The sequence below is a fragment of the Rhinoraja longicauda genome, chromosome 31, assembly GCF_053455715.1.
Source record: "Rhinoraja longicauda isolate Sanriku21f chromosome 31, sRhiLon1.1, whole genome shotgun sequence".
Classification (NCBI taxonomy): domain Eukaryota; kingdom Metazoa; phylum Chordata; class Chondrichthyes; order Rajiformes; family Arhynchobatidae; genus Rhinoraja; species Rhinoraja longicauda.
This window is the reverse complement of record NC_135983.1, coordinates 13,484,032-13,508,968: the sequence shown is the minus strand read 5'-3', so window position 1 is coordinate 13,508,968 and position 24,937 is coordinate 13,484,032. Positions and strand designations below refer to the sequence as shown.

Genomic DNA, 24,937 nt, shown 5'->3' with positions numbered 1-24,937 from the left:
GGAGAGGTGTCAAGTCAAGTCAAGTCAAGTCAATTTTATTTGTATAGCACATTTAAAAACAACCCACGTTGACCAAAGTGCTGTACATCTGATTAGGTTCCCATGGAAAAAAAAAAAGAAACATACAGTAGCACGCAAACAGTTCACAGCGCCTCCTCAATGAGCCTCAAACGCTAGGGAGTAGAAATAGGTTTTGAGCCTGGACTTAAAGGAGTCGATGGAGGGGGCAGTTCTGATGGGGAGAGGGATGCTGTTCCACAGTCTAGGAGCTGCAACCGCAAAAGCGCGGTCACCCCTGAGCTTAAGCCGACCTGAGGGACCTGGAGTTAGAGAGGGGGGTTAGAAGATTTTTGATGTAGGGGGGGGGGAATGTCCATTTAGGGCTTTATACGTGAATAGGAGGAGCTTGAAGTTGATTCTGTACCGTACAGGGAGCCAGTGGAGAGAGGCCAGAATCGGGGTGATGTGGTCCCTTTTACGGGTACCCGTCAGGAGTCTCGCTGCGGCGTTTTGGACCAGTTGCAGGCGGGACAGGGAAGATTGGCTGATCCCAGTGTATAGGGAGTTGCAGTAGTCTAGGCGGGAGGAAATGAAAGCGTGAATGATTTTTTCTGTGTCGTCGAATTGGAGGAAAGGTTTGATTTTAGCTATGGTTCGAAGTTGGAAGAAGCTGTCTTTTACCACAGCGTTGACTTGCTTATCAAATTTTAATGCAGAGTCAAATATCATGCCGAGGTTTTTGACATGCGGTTTGACTAGGCAGGATAGACTTCCAAGACTGCCTGTTATCAATTTGATAGAGTCGGGGGGGCCGAATAGGATGACCTCAGACTTGCTCTCATTTAATTGGAGGAAGTTCTGTGCCATCCAACATTTTATGTCCTCAAGGCAGTGTGAGAGGCTGTTTAAATTTGACTGGTTGTTGGGTTTCAGGGGGAGGTAAAGCTGAGTGTCATCGGCATAGCAGTGGAAAGAAATGCCGTGCCTTTGAATGATTTGGCCAAGGGGGAGCATGTATAGAGAGAAGAGAATGGGGCCTAGGATGGAGCCTTGTGGAACTCCGCAGGAGAGGCTAGCTGGAGCAGAGGAATAACTGCCTATGTTGATGGCGAAACTCCTATCTTTGAGGTACGAAGCGAACCAGCTCAGGGCAGTGCCATCAATGCCAACCGCGTACCGGAGACGGTCAATAAGGATGGTGTGGTCCATTGTATCGAACGCTGCGCTGAGGTCGAGAAGGAGCAGGATTGCACAGTCGCCGGTGTCGATGGCGAGAAGCAGGTCGTTGTGTACCTTCAACATGGCAGACTCTGTGCTGTGGTGGGCTCTGAAACCTGACTGGAAACTTTCCAGGATGGTGTTTTGGTGCAGGTAGGGCACTAATTGGTTTAGAATTGCCTTTTCAAGGACTTTTGACAGGAATGGCAGTTTGGAAATGGGTCTGTAGTTGCTAGGCAAGGTGGGGTCTAGGTTAGGTTTTTTCAGTAGGGGCTGGACCACCGCGTGCTTGAAACTGGTTGGAACAGTGCCAGTGGCCAGAGAACTGTTGATGATAGAGAGGATGCTGGGACCGGCTATTGCAATGACATCCTTCAGAAGGGCAGTGGGGGCAGGATCAAGGGGGCAGGTTGCAGGTTTCATAGCGGAGACAAGCTTTGCAAGGGAGGATAGAGTGACAGGTGTCACACAGACTGGTCAATCAACATCCTAAGACAGTCGTACTCACTTAATCAGATCCTGCTGGTAATGTGGCAGACTCTACCGGGATTCACTGTGCAAAACCAGATGTGTGCAGTTCTGGTCAGCATACTTGAGGAAGGACATGACTGCACTGGAGTTGCCTGGATAGAGAGTTTCTGTTATTGAGGGGAGCCTGGATTTGATTTCCTTGGAATGGAGAAGGCTGGATGGATTTGCACAAAAATTATAGTTTGGATAATGCGGATATCCTTTGTGGATAGTGAGTTAATGTTTACTTCATGTGATGAAGGGTCTTGACCTGAAACATTGACTGTGTTGCTCTCCACAGATGCTGCCTGACCTGTTGAGTGTTCCAGTATTTTCTGCATTTGTTTCAGATTTCCAGCATGTCAATTTTTTAATTTCTATTTACATGTTGGAAAGACTGCATACACATTAATACTGCAGCACCAGTCCAAAAAAACAGGGAAGTTACAGTGACACAAATATTTTATTCGATAATGAAGTTGCAGTCTGTTTCCTGGGCTTTTGATCACAGGTTCCAAATTGCTGAGGGCATTGGTTTAAAGTGGGTCCATAATAATTTGTCGAACAGGCAATCAACTGGGCTAATAGATTAACCCACAAAATTACTCAGATTCATTCCCACTGGATGAATGTTTATTTTCTACTCCCACTGACTTGTCACCAGCAGTAACATTTGTTCCCTCTTACGGAGTGACAGTGAAAAAATTCCACGCATTCTAAAGAGGTATCAAACACGAGTCACGTCTTCTCCCGCTGTCACTGCCCACTGATGTCTACTGCTTGGGTTTCGTATTCAGCTTTCAATGTCTGGCATATCTCCAACATTATTCAGACTAGCTCTCTGTTGTCCAGACCATACAGTATCCCATTCACCATGCCTGTGCACTGTCTCGGCTGTGTAACTTGTGGGTGACAAATGAAACAGACATACACTAGTCGGTAAGCACAGTGTGATTCTTTATTCCAAGGGTCTCGACTATCTATACACCTCGGAGAGCAGTTAAGGGCATAAATGTGAACCAACGAAAGCAGCATTAAAACCACAGCCACCCTTTAACAGCTGACTTTAAAGACAATGGAATCTCATAAAAAGATGAACGTCTCACTAACATCATGAAAGGCTTTCTGATTGGAAAATGTGCAGCTTATTCCAGAACATGGTTGCTATGGTGCTTCGCTAAGGCCCCAGAGGAGGCCTGTGTGCCGCTGCATTCAATAGATGTTATTCACAAATGGCTGGTTGAGGGGAAAAAAGCATGACAGCAATAGGAAAGTATTTAAAATCAGTGCTCAGAAGGAAATGGAAACTGTGGAGCCGGCTACAGCAGGAGGTGGAGTGCCTCGGCAAGCAAATTAAAATTGACGATTTCCCCAGGCCACTCCCTGCTTGTACAATAAAATATGTGCTGGCAGGCAAATCCTAAGCATTTATCTGCCGAAACTCTGTTAGAATTAAGCAAATAAATAATTAATCTCCCTTAATTATTGAATATGCAGTCTGTAAGTGTCATTGTTCAATCTCACCTCTTGACTGTAGTAATCGAGATTATAGGAATGTGGGCTGCACATTCGTACAATATACAGTAAAATTCTGATTATCCAGGCTCACCAGTTCTCTGTGTTTCCTGCTAACCAGACACCCCAATGCAAGGTTGCTTGATACACACCTTATTTTATTCCCCCCCCCCCCCCACCCTCAAACCCCTTTTTAATCTTCTCAGTATCTGCCCCCCTGCTTCCATTCTACTCATTGGGCCCTGTTTCCCAGTACTCCTTTTAAACAGTGCAGATGTTTCCTGCTCCCTTTGAGCTCACTGGGCAATGTTTCCTACTCCCTTTAGCTCACGAGGCAATGTTTCTGCTCCCCTTTCACTCACTGGGTAATGTGTCCAGCACTCCCAGAAGGACAGTAAAAGCTTCTTTAGATATTTTAAGAGAAAAAGATTATCAAAGACAAATGTGGGTCCGTTGAAGGCAAACACGGGTGAAATTATTATGGATAACAAGGAAATGGCAGAAGAGTTGAACAGGTACTTCGGATCTGTCTTCACTAAAGAAGACACAAACAATCTCCCAGATATACTAGAGGACAGAGGATCTAGGGGGATGGAGGAACTGAAAGAAATTTGCATTAGGCGAGAAATAGTATTGGGTAGACTGATGGGACTGAAGGTTGATAAATCCCTAGGGGCTGATGGTCTGCATCCCAGGGTACTCAGGGAGGTGGCTCTAGAAATCGTGGACACATTGGTGATCATTTTCCAATGTTCAATAGATTCCGGATCAGTTCCTGTGGATTGGAGGGTAGCTAATGTTATCCCACTTTTCAGGAAAGGAACGAGAGAAAGGGGAATTACAGACCAGTTAGCCTGACATCGGTGGTGGGAAGATGCTGGAGTCAATTATTAAAGAGGTAATAATGGTGCATTTGGAAAGCAGTAAAAGGATAAGTCCAAGTCAGCATGGATTTATGAAAGGGAAATCATGCTTGACTAATCTTCTGGAATTTTTTGAGGATGTGACAAGTAAAATGGATGAAGGGGAGCCAGTGGATGTAGTGTATCTAGACTTTCAGAAAGCCTTTGATAAGGTCCCACACGGGAGATTGGTGAGCAAAATTAGAGCACATGGTATTGGGGGTAGGGTGTTGACATGGATAAAGAATTGGTTGGCAGACAGGAAGCAAAGAGTAGGAGTAAACGGGTCCTTTTCAGAATGGCATGCAGTGGCGAGTGGAGTGCTGCAAGGCTCTGTGTTGGGGCCACAACTATTTACCATATATATTAATGATTTGGTTGAAGGAATTAGAAGTAACACTAGCAAATTTGCAGATGACACAAAGCTGGGTGGCAGTGTGAACTGCGAAGAGGATGTTAGGAGCTGGCAGGGTGACCTGGACAGGTTGAGTGAGTGGGCAAATGCATGGCAGATGCAGTATAATGTAGATAAATGTGAGGTTATCCACTTTGGTGGCAAAAACAAGGAGGCAGATTATTATCTCAATGGTGTCAGGTTAGGTGAGGGGGATGTGCAGCAAGAACTGGGTGTCCTTGTATACCAGTCACTGAAAGTTGGCGTGTAGGTACAGCAGGCAGTGAAGAAAGCTAATGTTATGTTTGCCTTCATAACTAGAGGATTTCAGAATAGGAGTAAAGAGGTTCTTCTGCAGTTGTATAGGGCCCTGGTAAGACCACATCTGGAGTATTGTGTATAGTTTTGGTCTCCTAATTTGAGGAAGGACATCCTTGTAATTGAGGCAGTGCAGCGTAGGTTCACGAGATTGATCCCTGGGATGGCGTGACTGTCATATGAGGAACGATTGAAAAGACTAGGCTTGTATTCACTAGAGTTTAGAAGGATGAGAGGGGATCTTAAAGAGACATATAAAATTATAAGGGACTGGAGAAGCTAGATGCAGGAAAAATGTTCCCAATGTTGGGGAAGTCCAGAACCAGGGGCCACAGTCTTGGAATAAAGGGGAGGCCATTTAAAACTGAGGTGAGAAGGAACTTTTTCACCCAGAGTTGTGAATTTGTGGAATTTTCTGCCACAGAGGGAAGTGAAGGCCAAATCACTGGATGAATTTAAGAGAGAGTTAGATAGAGCTCTGGGGGGTAGTGGAATCAAGGGATATGGGGAGAAGTTGGGCACAGGTTACTGATTGTGGATGATCAGCCATGATCAAAATGTATGGCGGTGCTGGCTCGAAGGGCCGAATGGCCTCCTCCTGCACCTATTTTCTATGTTTCTATGTTTCCCTTTAAATTCACTGGGCAATCATTCCTGCCCCCTTTGAACTCACTGGGCAATCTTTCTTGCCCCTTTTAAACTCACCCAGTTCTGCTTCCTGCTCCCTTTAAACTCATTGGGTAATGTTCCTTGCTCCCTTTAAACTCACACGTTTCTGTTTCAGAACTTTATTTAAAACAAAGGCCAATTTCTCCGCATCCTTTTTAAACTCGCTGGGTTCACCGGAAAATTTATCATTCTACTGTGTTACATACATTTAAAAAAAGTAAAATAAAAGTGTGTTGCATAGGAACAATGTCCACGAGTCCCGAAAATCCACAGTTCAGGACGGCATAGTCTTGAGGGTGCCGGACTATCAGACTTTTATTGTGTAAAACAGCCAATTGTTCCTATGATGGGGGCTAGGAATATAATTTGATACCCATCCACATAAAGAAATTAGAACAAGCGAACAATCTTGAAGCAAAACATTTCACAGATGGACTTATACGTGAGTGGTACAAAGACAGAAATATTCAGAGAGGCAACTTCATATTTTGGACCCTGATAGCTAAAACCAGAACTGGCAACAGAGAGAGTGAGGTGCAGGGAAAGGAAATTGGGGATGAACAGCCACTTGTATGTGCTCACAGTGTATCCAACCTTATTATTATTATTATATTATAGCTAAAGTCACTCAAATCCTGGAAATAAATGCTACTTAAAGCATTCATTAAATCTCAAACTACATTATTTGTGCATTTTATAGGACAGCTGCACCTGACAAGTGCCACCCTTACTCATCCGCCTTGGTCATTATTTACTGGCTGGTAAAACATTTTCCTTAAAGTAGCCAGGGTTTGTGATGTTCCCTGCTGGATTGTAGACTGCCACCACAAAGAACGTGCCTTGTCCATCCTTCGCACAACCCACGCCCAACTCTTTTGATGCCTTCCACACCAGCTGGGTGAAATGCCCTGGAATCATAACAAAAAGAAAGAAGGACTTGCATTATCAGAATCACACAGAATGAAAGCAGGCCCTTCAGCCCACTGAGTCCATGTCAATTGACAGCCACTTGTTTGCACTAATCTTTCATTAATCCCCACTTTTTCATTCCCCCTAAGAGCAGCACAGTGGTGTAGCAGTAGAGTTGCTGCTTTACAGCACTTTCAGCGCCAGAGACGGGGAGTTCAATCCCGACTACAAGTGCTGTCTGTACGGACTTTGTACATTCTTGCCGCGACCGGGTGGGTTTTCCCTGAGATCTTCGGTTTCCTTCCACACTCCAACGACGTACAGGCTTGTAGGTTAATGGCTTGGTATAAATGTAAAATTAGTGTGTGTAGTGTTAATGTGCAAAATCGCTGGTCGTTGTGGACTCGGTGGGCCAAAGGGCCTGTTTCCATGCTGTATCTCTAAACTAAACTAAACTCATTCTCATCAACTCCCTGCAAATTCACTCGCCCACACACTAAGGGCTTTGCACAGTGATCAATTAACCTACCAACCCACACATCTTTGGGACAGTGGAGGAAATCCATGCAGGGAGAACACGTACATTCCGTGCAGACAGCCGCGGAGGTCAGGATTGAACCCAGATCTCTGGCGCTGTCAAGCCATGATATTCTGCTGCCCATATTATGTTTTTCATAACTTCAGGATTCCCCAATGCGTTTTACAGTCTTTGAAGGGACTCCTGAAATGCAAGCACAGCAGCAACATTGGAAAATCTAGTCCGAGAAAAGCAAGCTCGCAGAAACTGCAGCAAGAGCAGAAAGTCTGATTTAGTAATCTTAGTGCAGCGTCAACCATTGGGCATGGACGAATATTCCTCTGTGCTTCTAATATTGCCATGAAATCTTTGAGAATATCACAGACAGTTTCAACAGTTAAGACACAAAGGAAGCCTGTTGTGTCAATGCAGGTTGAGAGTAAATGTTAGCTCAATTCCACTTCCCAGCTCTCGGTCTGCCGCTCCACAATCAGGGCTCAACGTGTATACATTCAGATGCTTTTTTAATGTGTATTTCTTTTTCTCTCTCCTCTATTCCCTGACTGGTCAACTGTCATTTTTCACCCAACTCTTTTCACAAATTAACTCAAATCTCAGTCCACCGGTTTCTGACCCCCCTACAAAGGGAAACACATTTGATTACCATTTACTGCATTAACCTCATTAAATTATATATGCGGCTTAATTATTCCAGCAACATTCCACATAGATTGTGAAAATCCCTTGGCTTGTCAGGAGGTGAGTCATTCACCACAGAATGCCCAGTCTCTAACCTGCTCTAGTGCCATGTTCCTTCTGTGGCAGATCCCATTGAAATTCTGATCAAAGGAATCCCCACTGATATTGATATGGGCTGTCAGCAATGGTAAAACCATGCTCGGTAGATGGTCAGATTGTCTCTTGTTGGCGGTGGTCTTTGCCTGGCACTTATGTGATGCACATGTTACTTGTGCATCTACATCGAGAGCCCTGACTATGGAGCTACAAACTATCAGCTTATTCCTGACTGTTGTCTAGGTCTTCATGTGTAGAGGCATGGATTGCTTCATTTGGTGAGTTGGAATTAAATATTTTACAGTTATCAGTGAAGATCCCCACTTGCAACATTATTATAGAAGGAAGGTCATTGAGGAAGCAGGTGGAGGTGGTTGGGCTCACAGCTACCTGACTCAGATCCAACCAAACTTACTGTTCTACTTCCAAAGCCTCAGGTCACAGGGTGAATCTTCCGTGGAAGTATAACCAAGACCAAATCTGATATCTTATCTGAGACTCAAAACATTTTTTGATGTTCAAAGCAGTGTGCTTAGTCCATTGCTCCACTTTCGTTACACCCACGACTGTGCGACAAAGCACAGCTACAATGCCATCTATGAATTGGCCAGGACACCATTGTGGTTGGCCGGGTCATAGGTGGCGATGAATCAGCGAACAGGAGAGTGATAGAATGCTTGGTTGAGTAGTGCCTCTCGCTCAATATCAACAAAACTAAGGAACTAATCGTTGACTTCAGAAAGAGGACGTCGGAAGACTACTTGCCAGTTTTCAAAGGTGGGTTGGCGGTGGAGAGAGTAAGTAGCTCCAAATTTCTGGACATTAACTTCTTAGATGACCTGTCCTGGGTCCAACACACAGATATGATTATGGAGAAGATGCACCAGCGACTTTCTTCGAAGTTTAAAGAGATTCGGCAGGTCAACAAACCAACCTATGCATAGTAAAAAGTATCCTGACTGGTTGCATTGTGGCATGGAATGGCAATTCCAATACACAATAATGCACGAAGGTCGCAGAGAATGGTGGATTCACCACAGTCCATCATGGGCACAGCTCACCCACCATCAAAAGTATCTACACGAAGCTTCTACCATCGAGGATCCCCACCATCCAAGTAATGCTCTCATCTCACTGCTATCATCAGACAAGGGGTACAGAAGCCTGAAGTCCCACACCACCAGGTTCAGGAACAGCTACTTTCTTGCAATAGTAGGGTTTTTGAACTGACCTACACAACCCTAATCCCACCTCAGCAACAGAACACTATGGACCACATTTTGCACCAACCTGGGCTTGTTTCCTAATTGCTTTGTATTGATGCCTTCTCTTTGTGCAGTCTTTTTTTTCACTGTCTTGCAGAATGTATAATTTGTTTTGTCCAGTATGTTGTCTGTATCAATGTGCCTGTGAGTATAAGAAAATAACAGCAGATGCTGGTACAAATTGATTTATTCACAAAATGCTGGAGTAACTCAGCAGGTCAGGCAGCATCTCGGGAGAGAAGGAATGGGTGATGTTTCGGGTCGAGACCCTTCCCCCAGACTGAGGAAGGGTCTCGACCCGAAACGTCACCCATTCCTTCTCTCCCGAGATGCTGCCTGACCTGCTGAGTTACTCCAGCATTTTGTGAATAAATCAATGTGCCTGTGATGCTGCTGCAGGGTGACACAGTGGCGCAACTGGTAGAGCTGCTGCCTCACAGTGCCAGAGACATGGGTTTGACCCTAATCTCAGGTGCAGAGTGTGCACCTTTTTCCTGTGACCATGTGGGTTTCCTCCAGGTGGTCTGATTTCCTCCAGGTTTCCTCCCACATCCTAAAATGTATGAGTGTATAGTTTAATTGCCCAATGTAAAATTGCCCCTAGTGTGTAGGGAGTGGATGAGAAAGTGGGGTGATATAGAACCAATGTGAATGGGTGATCAGTGGTGGGCGTGAACGGTGGGCCGAAGGGCCCATTTCCATGCTTTATTTCTAAACATAGGTACGGTGCGGTACGGTGCTGAAAATCTTTAGTGTAATTTAGAGATATAGCATGGAAACAGGCCCTCCAGCCCACCGAGTCCATGCCAACCATAGACCACCTGTTCATACTGTTTCTATGTTACCTCACTTTCTCATCCACTCTCGACACACCTAGGGAAATTTACAGAGGCCAATTAAACTGCAAACTCGCATGTCTTTGGTATGTGGGAGTAAAATGGCGCACCCGGAGGAAACCCACTTGGTCACTGGGAGTAAGTGCAAACTCCTCACAGACAGAACCTGAGGTCAGGATCGAACCCGAGTCTCTGGAGGTGTGAGGCAGCAGCTCTACCAGCTGCACCACTGTGTTGTTCTTATGCATATGACAATAAACTGGACTTGACTTGAAGATATTGTCTGATTTGATTTCCAGCAGAAGGTTTGTGCAACTCTAAATTGTATCCCCCAGGACAAGCAAGGTGCAGCTGCTTCCTGCAGAGATAGTGGAGTAAAGACTGTGACTGTGGTCATCAAACTTAAGCAACCAACTCCATTATAAAATTGTGAGAAATGGTGACCCCGATGCAGCAATAACCATTGCCATTAAATGTATTTCTAATTTCAGTCCATCATACTCAGATAGACATACCTGTCCCACTGTGAAATCCTGGAGCTTTGAAGTTGTATTTCTTGATTTCATTGTACCAAGATTCACTCACTTCTGCCCCTGAAAGAAATAAAAATATATATTTCATCCACTCACACAGTTCATTTTGGCTCCGCATGTAGATCAAATAGTGATTCTTCAAGTCTTGTACCTGCTCAAGCTAAACCCAAGCTCAATATGTTGCTTCACAACAAAAATGAACAAGGCTGTACCCAGAGTGAAAATGTTCAAGGATCTGACTGCTGTTCTCAAACCTGGAGGCAGGGAAATATTATAGTAGAAACAGGGGGTGAGCCCTGAAGCTTGCTCTATCCGCTGATACTTGCCTCAATTCCTATGTCTTCTGATTCTCTTGGTGCACAATAATCTATTGAACTCAACTTTACATTGATCCAGTCACTGAGAATCCACTGCTCTCAGATCCGTAATATACGATTCTCTGCCTGAAGAAACATTCCATTTCAGTTTGAGATGGCTGAGACTGAAACCGCGGCTCTGGTTTGGATATGTTCTAGATGGACTCCTCTGTCCTCTTCCCACTTCCCAAAGACGTGCTGATTGGTAGGTCAACTGGTTTCTGTAAATTGCTCCAAGAATAGCTGGTGGTAGAATATGGGAAGAATGATGGGAATGTGGGGAAAATAGATTGGAATGAGTGTCCGATTAGCAAATGGGTGCTTGATGGTTTGTGTGGGTTCAGTGGGCCGAACTTATGATTTGACAGCAATGTCAAATCTCAAAGCCTACTTCTAAAAGAATCACAAATCTAAAAAGTAACTTCGGGAATGGTCAAATGCATTGCCAAGCATACCATTAATTATCATTACTCTCAGTTATATAAATGTGGACATGGGCACCACTTTTGTCCCAGAGATAAGCCATTGTGTCACCTTTGTGGTGTTGAAGGGTTGATGAGAAACTAATTGTAAATAACAAACTGCTGGAGGACGTCAAGGGGTCAGGCAGCATCTGTGGCGGGAAATTGACAGACAACGTTTGGGTATTTCAGTCTGAATTAGGGTCCCAACCTGAAACCTTGTCTGTCCATTTCCCCCCCACAGATGCCGAGTTCCTCCAGCGGTTAGATTTTTACCCAAGATTCCAGCATCTGCAGTCTCTTGCGTCTGCAATTTATTAAGATGTTTAGTTTAACTTCTCACTATGAAAATGCATAATTACAGATGATAGAATGCTTCTAAGCATCAGGTTGAACATGAGAGGTGAAGGATTTAATAGGAACCCTCACGGCAATTTTTTCACACAGAGGGTGGTGGGTATATGGAATAAACTGCCAGGGAAGGTAGTTGAGGCAGGTCAATATGAACATTTAAATGGCATTTGGACAGGGACATGGATAGGAAAGGTTTAGAGTGATAGGGGTCAAAAGTGGGCAGGTGGGACTTGCAGGATGGGGCATTTTGGTTGGCATGGGCAAGTTGGGTTGAAGGGCCTTTTTCCGTGTTGTATGACTTAGTAATCCCTCTTTCCTCAATATTTAAATTTACTGTTTAACACAGGTCATTACCATTCATTAATAACCTATTACTAGTATTCAATTCTCATAGTTAACTCTTCCCACCGCACCCATGAGTGATCGCTCCAGGGCGTCTGCGCTCTGACCCCAAGAGCTCATTCTGAGGCCTCAGGTGCCTGACTGGCAGAGGCCACTCTGAGCTGCTACCATTAACTCTGAGCTCTATCAGTGCAGAATATCGCATGGTTTTTAATCAGCTCGATACCTGTCGGTGGCGCTTTCTTGCTGCTCCATTTGTACCAGATGTTCTCCCCATACTTTGTGTCACTGTGCTGGAGGGTTTTGATAGTGACAAGATGCTCAGCCCATTTCTGTGCGTCTGCGGAGAGTTCAGGGTTAACCTGGAGTGGAGGTGACTGGTGTCGGGCTCGTAAGCAGTTGTGCTCTTTCAGCAACTCAGCGATAAAAGCATTATTTTCATTATCTGAAAAACACCCGTCGTTGATTGGCATGTTTCCAAGGATCTCATTGAGACTCTTAGATGGCATCTATTCACATTACTAATTTGTGAAATGGAGATAAAATGATCAGAATTTGTACCTGAGGTTGCTGCCATGTTTCTTCTTTCTGGAGTGCCTGATGTATTGACATTGTCCCTGTGGTCGGTCTTATCCTTCTCCACCTTTCCGCCAGTGGGCAAGACATTTTTTTCAAAGTAGCCTGGATTGGTGATGTTACCGGCCGGGTCGAACTGTGCAACCACGACAGTGAGACCTTTGCCGTCAGATGCCAGGCCAACGCCCATCTCCTTGGAGTCTCTCCAGACCAGCTGTGTGAAATGACCTGGGGGGAGCAAGATTCGAGTGATGTACAACGGCACTGTGCAATGTGATCTGTAGGTGATATATAATGTGTTTTGCCATCACAACCTGTGGTCTATGGGGAAAACCTGTCTCCCATCCACTGTAAACATGAGGTCATAGAAAACACCACTGGTCACTTCTGACCAGAGACTCAACCCAACCTTGCAATACTGCCAAAAAAAAGACATTAAGTGCTGGAGTAACTCAGCAGGTCTGGAGAACATGGGTAGGTGACATTCTGAGTAGGATCTGATTCGTCTGAGTATGATCCCAACCCAAATCATCACCTATCCATGTTCTCCAGGGATGCTGCCGAATCTGCTGAGTTAATCCAGCACTTTGTGTCTTTTTTTGTAAACCAGCATCCGTTGTTCCTTGTTTCTCACATGACAGCAGCTGTGAGAAACAAGTCAGAAGCTGGGCATCTTATAGAGAATAATCAATGGCCGGTGTGGACCTGGTGGACCGAAGGGCCTGTTTCCATGTTGTATGTCACTAAACTAAAATTCCCTGACTCTGGAAGGCCATATGCAAGGCACAAGTCAGGAGTGTGATAATGGGATAATCGCCACTTGCTTGGATGAGTATTATGTTTTCAGAATCATAGAAACATACAGTAGAAATGGGCCCTCATGCTCCACCTTGTCCATGTGACCTTAATGTTAATCCCATTTTTGTGCATTAGTCCCATATCCTTTTATATTGTTCCTATCCACGTACTTACCCAAATGCTTTCTGATGTAATTGTATCTACCTCCACCATGTCCCCTTGCAGCTTGTTCCAGATATTCGTTACCCTCCACCCCCTCAGACCTCCTATAAGTTAATTCTCTCTCACCTTAAACCCATTGTCCCTAATGCACGAGTACAATCAAGGCATTACACAAGCACAACAGTTAGTGCAAAGAGAAAAAATATCAGAGGGCAGAATGTGGTGTTACAGCATTATAGCATTACAGTTACAGAGAAAGTACTGATTTAAAGAAGTGCAAGGTCCACTATGAGGTAGGTTGGGAGGACTACATGCTTATTTTATGAGCTTTCTCTGCTATCATTACAAACAACTGGGTTTATCAAAAACCTACCACAATTACTCTGAAATCCAGGAGAGGAAAAGTCATATTTTTTAATTTCATTGTACCAGTAGTCAGCAACGTCCTGCCCTGTAAACAGTGAACAGTTGTCAGTGTAAGCAAACAAGAGCAATGCTCATGAATATCACTGCCAGCAATGATGCAAACAACTACTTAACAATAAAGTGTTAGCATAAACTTCTGTTACAACATAATTAGTTCCAGTGAACTAAACTGAACACCTGAATAAACTCCAGGTACAGTAAATTCCTCATGTCAATCAGCTGTCACAACAAAATGTCACTGGAATATACTTGATAACTAAACATACATAATAATGATCTGTTATTACTTATTGATGTGATAAATTATAAGGAAAACCAGGAAAAGCAGCACCAGAGATTTACTTGGACAAATGGAGTTTAAGTTTCTACCCACAGCAACACTCTTGACTGACAGCAAAAGGCAACTAAACAGTTCCAATCATTTTGCTAAATGAAGGCTGCATGGAGTTTGCAAAATGTACATGGGCTTCTGTTATAATATAATGGGTGCATAATGGTTACTGACTAATTCCATTTGTTGTAAGATACCTTGGTCAGTAGAGAGATAGTGGTGAACTAACTTTGGAGAGTAAAAATGAAACGGGTCTGAAGAAGGATCCTGACCCAATACGTCACCTATCCATTTTCTCCAGAGAAGCTGCCTGACCTGCTGAGTTACTCCAGCATTTGGTGTTTATCTTTGAAAAATGAAGGTAAGAATGGGGCAAAAGTGATGTTTGTGCTCATGTGGGACAAAAATAAAATTCATCTGAAGAAATTATTAATGAGAGGTTTGAGCTGGTCTATAAATATTGCAGAGATATGCATTGTGGAAAGGAAGTGTGCAATATTTCATAAAACCATTTCAATGCTTTCAATACACAAAGAAAGAAGTCTTAACTTCCGGTACAGATATTGCTAAGAAAAAAATTAAACTAAAAGAAAAAGAAAGCATGAGGAAGAGAAGGGAGGTTGCACAAATTTCTTCAGAGTTCACACTGAATCAAGTGCAAGGAGAATGGATGCACTGCTTAATAAAAGAGTCCCTGCAGTGAAAATACAGTCACATGTACCTCAGTTTTGCAGGAGATAACTTGACAGCCACACTTGCAGGATTAGTAAAAAAAAAACAAGCTATTGCTCTTGATGGAATATTTGAGACACACGATGATCTGGCCAGAAGTGCCCTGGTTCTGTTCTAGGATAAGAATGAAAATAGAGTAAAATGCTCTCGTGGCCGTTGAGGAAATTCTGCTGAATGAGATTTTGAATATTCACAGTTATTATTCCCAGTTCTACACTTTATAGAGACTGAAGCATCTGGAGACTGACATTTAAGAAAACTAAAGTTACTTGATTTTGTAAAAAAAAACATTAATAAAAAGTGAATAAGCAACCCTGAATTAAAACAAGAAATAAAAATTGAATATTCAAGCTTCAAATTACACTTTCATTTCTAATATGTTATGATAACCTCATCTAATTTACTATATGAATTCCTGTTAGAATTACACTCCACCCTCGTTATTGTGGACCTCTTTATAACGGATTTTGAATATAGAGGACAAAATCTGTTGTTACTGAGGCATCCGTTCATATCAGGGACAAAGGACCAAGTTTGTTGTTTCATGGAGTGACCACTAGGTGGTTGGAGCGAATCTTGTCTCAGTCTATGTTTAATTACAATGTTTAAAGTATTATGTATTTTGTGTCCTTTCCTGTTTATTGCATGTCTTATTAAGTGTATGTAGGTGGACAGGGTGCTGAAGAAGACATTTGGAATGCTTGCCTTCATTGGGAAGAGTATTGAGTACAAAAGATGGAACATCATAATGTAGCTGTACAAATTATTTTTTTAAGCTCATTCACATTCCTCCCAAGCACTCACAATCCAGTTTTGTTTAGTATTGTCGGCAAGCTTGGAAAGCTGAGATTCGATCCCGTCAGCCAAATTGTACTGGTGTATTGGTTTATTGCTGTCACATGTATCGAAATACCACGAAAAACTTTGTTTTGCATGCGATCCAGTTAAATATTACAATCAAACTAGATATGCAAAGAGGGAAAGTAAACAGATTGCCAAATATAAACTTACAGCTGCAGAGAAAATGCAAAAAACAGTGCAAGGGTTACATCAAAGTAGATTGGAAGATGTGAGTACATTCTTAACATGAGCGGTTTGTTCAAGAATCCGATAACAGCGGAGAAGAAGCTGTTCTTGAATCTGTTAGTAGTGCTTTCAACCTTTTGCATATTCTGCCTAATGGGAGAGGGGAGTAAAGGGAATGACTGGGGTGTGAGCGATCCTTGATTATGTTGGCTGCTTTCCCAAGGCAATGTGAGGTGTAAATAGAGTCAATGGAAGAGATAAGGTTGGTTTGCGTGATATGTGGGGCTGCGTTCTCAACACTCTGTGATTTCTTGCAGTGCATCTGTAAAAATTGGTAAGAGCCTTTGAAGACGTGCTGAATTTTCTGAGTCTTCTGAGGAATTAAAAGCAATGGTTTGCTTTCTTGGCCGCAATGACAATGTGAATGGACCAAAACACATTGTTGGTGATTTTTACGAGGAACTTGAAGCTCTCAAGTATCTCCACTTCAGCACTATTGATGTGCTACACCCCGCTTTCTGAAGTCCATGACTAGCTCCTTCGTCTTGCTGACATTGAGGGAGAAGTTGTTTTCTTGTTATCATGTTACTAAACTCTTGATCACCTTCCGTCTTGTCATTGTCTGAGATCCGGCCCACTACAGACTGTAAATATACATGGTGAACAACTAAGACCCAAGCAAAATCCCTGCTTACCCCAGCAAGTCACAGCCTGTTAGCCTGAGAAGATCTGCCTATTCTCATGCTTTGCTTTGTGTGATAACCAATTCTCAATCCATGTCATCAAACTTGATAATCTTGATAATCACCCTTCCTTGAGGGAGTTTATCAAATGCCCACTGAAAATCTAAATACATCACATCCACTAGCTCCTTTTTTTCTATTCCACTGGTTGCATCTTTAAAGAACCAGTAGATTTGTCAAACCCAATTTATCTTATATAAATCCATAAACAAGGAACAACAGATGCTGGTTTACAAAAAAAACCCAAATAGTGCTGAGGTAACTCGACGGGTCGGGCAGCATCTCTGGATGATATGGATGAATGACGTTTCAGTTTGGGATCCTTCTTCAAACTGATTGTGTGTGAGGTGAGAAAGCTGGAAAGGAGGAGGGGCAGGTCAAAGCCTGGCGAGCGAGATACACAGGTGAGGGGGGGTTGATATGTAGAAAGATGAACAAAGGCAGAGATGAAAAGACAAAAGTTGTGAGATAAGGATAGAAGTACGAATTGTGAAGCCTGGGGAAAGGGAGAAATGGGTGCACATCCAGGTGGGACACAAGAAAGAAAGGGGACGTGGAAGTGGGGGATGTGAGGAGAGGTTGGATGGGGGGGTTGACGTTAGTTACCTAACATTTGGAGAATTCAAATATCCATACATTTAGGCTGTAAACTACCCAAGCAGAATGGCCCTGTCCTCCAGTTTGTGTGTGGAGAGAGAAAGGTTTTGTACTATGCTAAAATTGGAGAATTCAATGTTCATTCTACTGGGTTGTAAGCTACCCAAGTGGAATATGAGGTGTTGTTCCTCCAGTTTGCGTGGAGTGTTTGACCTTTGTTGCTCATTGTCTCCAGTATTACCAGGGGACCTTGATGCTATACTCAGTCAAATGCTGCCTTAAAATCAAAGGATCCGGAACTCAGCTCTTTAGACCAAGTTTGGATCACGATTATGATGAAGTCTGATGTCAATTGTCGCACTGGAACATGGAGAATTATCAGAACTTTGTGTGCAGTGTGCGTGCCTGTGTGTGTGTGTCTGTGCATGCGTATGTGTCTGCGTTTGTGTTGTGTGGGAGCATGTGTCTGTATGTGTGTGTTTGTCCGTGCATGTGCCTCTGTACATGTGTGTGTGTGTGTGTGTGTGTCTGTGTGTGCCGGTGTGTGCACATTTGTGTGTGCGTATTTGTGTGCACGTGGGTATGTGTGCACATGTGTATGTCAGCCTGTGTCTGTGTGTGCTTGTGTTTGTGTGCATCTGTGTGTGTGTCTGTGTGTGCATGTGTGTGCGGCAATGCTGTGACATACCTGTGACCTGCAGCCCTGCAGGGCCCTGCTGACACCAGATGTTCTCTCCGTGTGGTGTGTCACTATGCTGCAGTGTTCCGGATGCCACCAGATGCTCTGCCCATTTCACAGCTTTCTTGCTGATCGTGGGGTTCAGAGTGAGGGGTGGCGCTCCGTGGCTCGCCCGATGTTCATTCACAGATTCCAGCAACTGTTTGGGAACATTTCCAGAGGCTTTTCCTGAAAGGGAAAGCCATACATGATGATGAGCCACGAGGATCTGCAGTCCAAGGTTGCACCTTGCCTCTCTCTCTCTCCCACACCCTTGGGAATGCGATGGTGCCAGTTTCTCTCCCGGGCCTGGTGATGGAGAGTGTGGAAGGAAAACAAGGAGATACTTGGAAGTACATAGCAGGCAATGTGCAGAATGAACAGCTGCATATTTCAAAACATGGGGTCTGCATAACATCAGGAAAATAAAATATAAATCTTGAATAGTGCAGAACAATTAATAAAAAGAAGGGTTGGCATAAACGTCAACAATTGAGAAATGTCTTGAATTCACCAGCTGGAGACGAAGGATCCAGTTTAACAGTACATTACTGAACTGGTTTCAGCAGTGCCATGATCTTCTGCTTCTAAGCATCTGCAGGGCATTTAGTGAGCAGAAACAGCAGATGTGCACATCTGCACATGCAGGTAATTCTGCAACACCACATGCTTCCATTACACAAATTGGAGATACAGCGAATGATGAATTAGGGAACACTATTTGCATAATGTGGGCTTAATGGTCATAATAAGATTTTGATAAGGGACCAGAGAACCATTTAAATGTCAACAGGAAATTGACAAGCTGAAAAAAAACTCTGTCACTGTTTCTGTGTAACCTCCCCACAGTAATCGGACACCATTGCCTCTTCAGAATACAGCTGTTACTTCAACTGCGCATGGTCATTGAAATTAACAGGCAGTCGTTTCCATTGACACATGCAATAATACTTTGTTAAACAAAGCAAAATTGAGCCTTTAATAATTTTAGCTTGCAGTAATAAAAATAAACTTATTGCTAACTTTCCAGAGCAGCCTGTCACGTGGCATTTTAACAAAGGCCTTGCTGTAGTCCATACAGTCCATGTCTGAATCTTTGCCCTCGTCTACCTTCTTGGTTAGATCTTCTAAAAACATAATCAAATCTCATGAGACACGATCTCCCACGCACATAAATACGCTGCCTATCCCTAATCAACCCTTGTTTTTCCAAATGCATGTATATTTTATCCTTCAGAATCCTCTCCAGTAACTTCAGGATCAATCTTATCCCTTCCCAGAATGACATTGAAGCTTACAGAGTTACGGTAACTGACTTCAAAATGCTTGTTCGCCGACTATTTGCCCAGCTTTATTCTCTGTGATGTAGGTCTAAAGGTGCCTCATCTCGAGTGGGATTATCATGAAGGTACAGAAGCACTCCTGAATGTACTTTAAAAACTTCACCCTGTCTAATTCTTTTACACAAAGGCAGTCCCAGATAATAATTGGGAATTGAGATCCAACTATTGAGATTTGGGAATTGAGATCCACTATTGTCATTAAATCAGAATTTTGTGCTGACTGTTGCCTGGTTTGATTCCTCCACCAAGACCTCCATGTGAACCATTGCCCACATCAACATGGTAATGCACAAGATCACAAAGGTGGCTGCGCCACAGATATCATATTTTCCTACGGACATCTAGGTGGGCCAGAGGGACATCTAGGTGGGCCAGAGGGACATCTAGGTGGGCCAGAGGGACATCTAGGTGGGCCAGAGGGACATAGTACTCAATAAAAAAGTGTTGATGAACCAACTATTGATCGACAATCTCTTGAAACCTCCTTTATTCTTGCTTGCAAAATATAATGCTATGGAAGTTAACCTTCAATTCCTAATTCCAAGACAACCCCACTCAGGCCCTAGATAATTGAAGAAAAGTTATGATCTGTTATATTAACAAATTTCCTGTTTACTCTCTGACTGGATACATGGACATTTTAAGAAATGAAAGACCACAGACGTACCTGTTCCAGTTGGTGCCTCAGGTCCTCTAACATTCTCCCTGTGGGCAGTCTCACCCTTCCCCTCCTTGCTGCCAGCGGGCAGGACATTTTTAGCAAAGTAGCCCGGATTGGTGATGTTACCGGCTGGGTCGAATTGAGCCACCACGACGGTGAGACCTTTGCCATCAGTTGCCAGGCCAACGCCCATCTCCTTGGAGTCTCTCCAGACCAGCTGTGTGAAATGACCTGGGGGGGGGGGGGGGGAGGGAACAGATGGTGTCGTGTGCAGTCCACATGCATCGTTCATTTTACCCCAGCATGATGCAACACTCCAAACACAGTCCATCTGGACCTGATGGAGCAGCCACAGAATGAGGCTTCTCACTCCCAGCAAGGGTACAGCAAAAGGGAAAGCAGCAACAGCATCGTACCTTTAATAAAGGACATCATCAGGAGCTGCTTCAATCAATATCGCTGATACCCTCTAATTCAGGCAGTGTTCTGGCAAACCTATTCTACATCCTCCCTGTAATGGAACTGCACGTAATATACCAGATGCGGCCCAACCAAAGGTTTATAAAGCTGCATCATATCTTCCTGACTGATGAAAGCAAGCATACTATATGCCAGCTTTACCACTCAATAAGTGTTGCTACCTTCAGGAAGCTATGTAATATAATAATAATAATAATAATAATGCATTTATTTTATATAGTGCTTTTCAAGATACTCAAAGACGCTTTACAAAGCAAACAAGACATAAAAACAAACAAACAAACAAAAGATTTGTCCTGAGGGAGAAGCGGCGAACAAACAGCGCCAGCGTCCTCTCACGTCAGGGTCCGGCAGTAAACAATAAAGAACACAAGACACACAATTACAATTTAACACGAACAACCATCACAGTGATTGCTCCAGGCACACCCTCACTGTGATGGAAGGCAAAGAAAAGTCTTATCTCCTCCGCAATCTTCTCCCGTGGTCAGGCAGTCAAACTGCTGCCTCGAGGCGATCGAGGCTCCCGACTTTTGAAGCCCCCGCCGGGGGATGGAAAGTCCTAGGCCGAGCCGAGCAGGCCGATGAAGTTCCTAACCCCCACCGGGCGATGGAAAGTGCCGTGGCCGAGCCACGCAGGGCGATGGAGGTCCACGACCATATCTATAACTGATTTACATCCTGCTGTATGCTTTGACAGGCAGCCTTCCTCACTGTCTGCAACTTCACCAATTTTGATGCCATTTGCAACAAACTCATTTATATGGGAAAAAAAATCGCATCTCCGTCGAGGTAAGAGATTGTAAAAAAGTTTCCCTCAACTTCCCCCCCACCCCCCACATAAAACAAACCAAGGAACACTAAAACATACTTTTAACACATACTTAAAATAACAAAAACAGAAGAAAGGACAGACAGACTGTTGGCGAGGCAGCCAGTGCTGGTGGCGCCACCCGGTGGAAAAGGATCAAGAAAATTAATATACTAAAAGAAAACAATTTCCCCAATAATATTCCTGATAACAAACTGATCCATTCCTATAGAATTCCAACCAACAGGAGCTTTTTACCATTCAAAGGTTTCAAAGGTCTTTTATTGTCATGTGCTTATGATGTCAACTTCTATTGATTCAGTCATTCAGATCAACTTCAAGCTTGTGAATACCTCTTTCTCTGATAAAATCACATATGGACCTGGGTCAAGAAATAAACTGCTGGAGTCAGAGGGTCAAGCAGCAACTGTGGAGGCAAAGAAAGTGCTGATGTTTTGGGTCGGAACCAGATTGTTGCATCTGAAGTGTCTGTGTCTTCACATGTGTATAGGAAGGAAGTGCAGATGTTGGTTTACATCAAAGATAGACACAAAAAGCTGCAGTAAATCAACGGGACAGGCAGCATCTCTGGAGAGGAATGCGTGACGTTTTGGGTCAAGAACCTTCTTCAGACCTTCTTCACATACTGTATGTAACTGGACTGAACCATTAACACAGACTCACTGACAAGACACCTCCTCCTTTATGTGGCATCAACTTAAAACAATTACCCAGTCCTTTAAAATACTGTGCAGTCTGTACCATTGTTGGTCTCAGAAACTACAAATCATTAAATACAAATAGAATCATCAAAAACTTACCACAGTTTTTCTGAAACCCAGGTGAGGAGAAGTCATAATCTTTAATTTCATTGTACCAGAAATCAACAACTTGCTGTCCTGTAAAACATTGAAACATTAAATCCATTGCCATGCATAGTTTGAATGAAAATGAAATTATGTCTCATAACCTTGCAAGAAAGCCTTTGTTCATCTGTTACAACTACCCTCCAGTTATTAAAAAGCTCTTATTATGATACAATGTTATTCTAAACCTGATATGATAAATTGTTGTCATTATGAATAATCTTCCGTAATAATGCACAGTTCCAATAAATCCATTGGAGTTAATCATAAAACCAATTACACTAAAATATTTCTGCTAAATTTGTATTATAAATGGTTTCAAATAATAAAGTTCCAAAGTTAAAATAAAAGTTATAAATTAACTTTTTTATTGTGAGTCTTGGCTATGATTTAGCTCCCCTGACTAGCCTGACAAAGGATCTCAACCCGAAATGTCATCCATTCCTTCTCTCCAGAGATGCTGCCTGTCCCTCTGAGTTACACCAGCATGTTATCATCATCATATCATATATATACAGCCGGAAACAGGCCTTTTCGGCCCACCAAGTCCGTGCCGCCCAGTGATCCCCGTACATTAACACTATCCTACACCCACTAGGGACAATTTTTACATTTACCCAGCCAATTAACCTACATACCTGTACGTCTTTGGAGTGTGGGAGGAAACCGAAGATCTCGGAGAAAACCCACGCAGGTCACGGGGAGAACGTACAAACTCCTTACAGTGCAGCACCCGTAGTCAGGATCGAACCTGAGTCTCCGGCGCTGCATTCGCTGTAAAGCAGCAACTCTACCGCTGCGCTACCGTGCCGCATGTTGTGTCTGTCTTTGAATTAAACCAGCATCTGTAGATCTTTCCTACACATCTATGACACTGAACTCTCCCCCAACATACATAATGCAGATTTCAAATCCTGTTTATTTAGGTAGTGATATGTTTTAGAGGACATTTTGAATGGTCACAAATTTCTCAGATTATATTGCAGCCTAGTTTTGTTTCCACTCTATAGTTCAATTATATGTTCAATTACATTGAGAGCAAAATTCTCTGGAAAAGTCTCAAAGTTATCCCAATACTTCTTAATAATGAATAAGTTTGAAAGTATAGATTCAATAATTATTGTCGACTTGCAAATTCTGAAAAATTTCAGGCATATATCAATCCAATATGGATTTATGAGATAGTTCTTTACCCCAAAACTGGTTAGAATATTACCACAAGGATAGATTGATATTGAAGAAGGAACTGCAGATACTAATTTAAACCGAAGATAGACATAAAAAGCTACAGTAAATCAGCCGGACAGGCAGCATCTCTGGAGAGAAGGAATGGGTGACGTTTCGTGTCGAGACCCTTCTTCAGACTGAAAGTCATGGGAAAGGGAAATGAGAGATATAGACGATGATGTAGAGAGATAAAGAACAATGAATGAAAGATATGCAAAAAAGTAACGATGATAAAGGAAACAGGCCTCTGTTAGCTGTTTGTTGGGTGAAAACGAGAAGCTGGTGCGACTTGGGTGGGGGAGGTATAGAGAGAGAGAGGGAATGCTGGGGTTACCTGAAGTTAGAGAAATCAATATACCACTGGGCTGTAAGCTGCCCAAGCAAAATATGAGATTCTGTTCCTCCAATTTGTGTTTAGCCTCACTGACAATGGAGGAGACCGAGGACAAAAAGGTCAGTGTGGGAATGGGAAGGAGAATGAAAGGGTTTAGCAACCGGGAGATCAGGTAGGTTCAGGCGGACTGATCGAAGGTGTTCCATGAAACGATTGCCCAGTCTGCGTTTGGTCTCGCCAATGTACGAGTCCATGTCTTGAACAACGGACACAATAGATGAGATTGGAGGAGGTGCAATTGAACTCCTGCCTAACCTGAAAGGACTGTCAGAGTCCCTGGACAGAGTCGAGGGAGGAGATATAGGGACAGGTGTTGCATTTTCTGCGGTTGCAGGGGAAGGAACCTGCATTTCATATTTCACTTGGGCAGCTTACAGCCCAGTGGTATGAATATTCATTTCTCTAACTTCAAGTAATCCCAACATTCCTTCTCTCTCTCTCTCTCTCTCTCTCTCTCTCTCTCTCTCTCTCTCTCTCTCTCTCTCTCTCTCTCACTCCCCCACCTAAGTCGTACCAGCTTCTCGTTTTCACCCAACAAACAGCTAACAATGGCCTTTCCTTTATCATCTTTACCCTTTTGCATTTCTTTCATTCATTGTTCTTTATCTCTCTACATCATCGTCTATATTTCTCGTTTCCCTTTTCCGTGACTTTCAGTCTGAAGAAGGGTCTCGACCTTGCACGTCACCCATTCCTTCTCTCCAGAGATGCTGCCTGTCGCGCTGAGTTGAAAAACTCCAGCTTTTTGTGTCTAGATTGATGGTAATATGGAGTTACATGTGGAGACACATTAGCACAGGCAAGGTGGACCAAACAGCCTATTTCATTGCTGTAAATTCTGTGCAGCTCTGTACGCCTGTTGTAACAAAGATTTGAAAAGAATGGGCATTACATTATTTTGCATGTTAATGCAGCATTTTGTGCTCCCTGCTAATGTACGTACAGGTATGTAGGTTAATTGACTGGGTAAATGTAAAAATTGTCCCTAGTGGGTGTAGGATAGTGTTAATGTACGGGGATCACTGGGCGGCACGGACTTGGAGGGCCGAAAAGGCCTGTTTCCGGCTGTATATATATGATATGATATGATATGATATGATGATATGAATGTACAAAGTTCAAATTTACCTCATGCAACCTTTGCAAAGTGAA

At 43.3% G+C, this 24,937-nt stretch overlaps 1 protein-coding gene across 1 annotated transcript in view; it reads right to left on the bottom strand.

The window, feature by feature from the left end:
• Window positions 1–2,664: 2,664 nt before the first annotated feature.
• glipr2 (GLI pathogenesis-related 2) overlaps window positions 2,665–24,937 on the bottom strand; it is a 53,266-nt gene continuing 30,993 nt past the window's right edge. The window contains exons 8-15 of the mRNA XM_078426510.1: window positions 22,120–22,197; window positions 20,014–20,238; window positions 17,974–18,192; window positions 13,804–13,881; window positions 12,456–12,698; window positions 12,121–12,339; window positions 10,364–10,441; window positions 2,665–6,434 (exon numbers count right to left, since the gene is read on the bottom strand). Of these exons, the coding sequence (XP_078282636.1) occupies window positions 6,274–6,434; window positions 10,364–10,441; window positions 12,121–12,339; window positions 12,456–12,698; window positions 13,804–13,881; window positions 17,974–18,192; window positions 20,014–20,238; window positions 22,120–22,197 (1,301 nt within the window). The 3' untranslated portion in view covers window positions 2,665–6,273. The remainder of the gene's footprint in view (window positions 6,435–10,363; window positions 10,442–12,120; window positions 12,340–12,455; window positions 12,699–13,803; window positions 13,882–17,973; window positions 18,193–20,013; window positions 20,239–22,119; window positions 22,198–24,937) is intronic.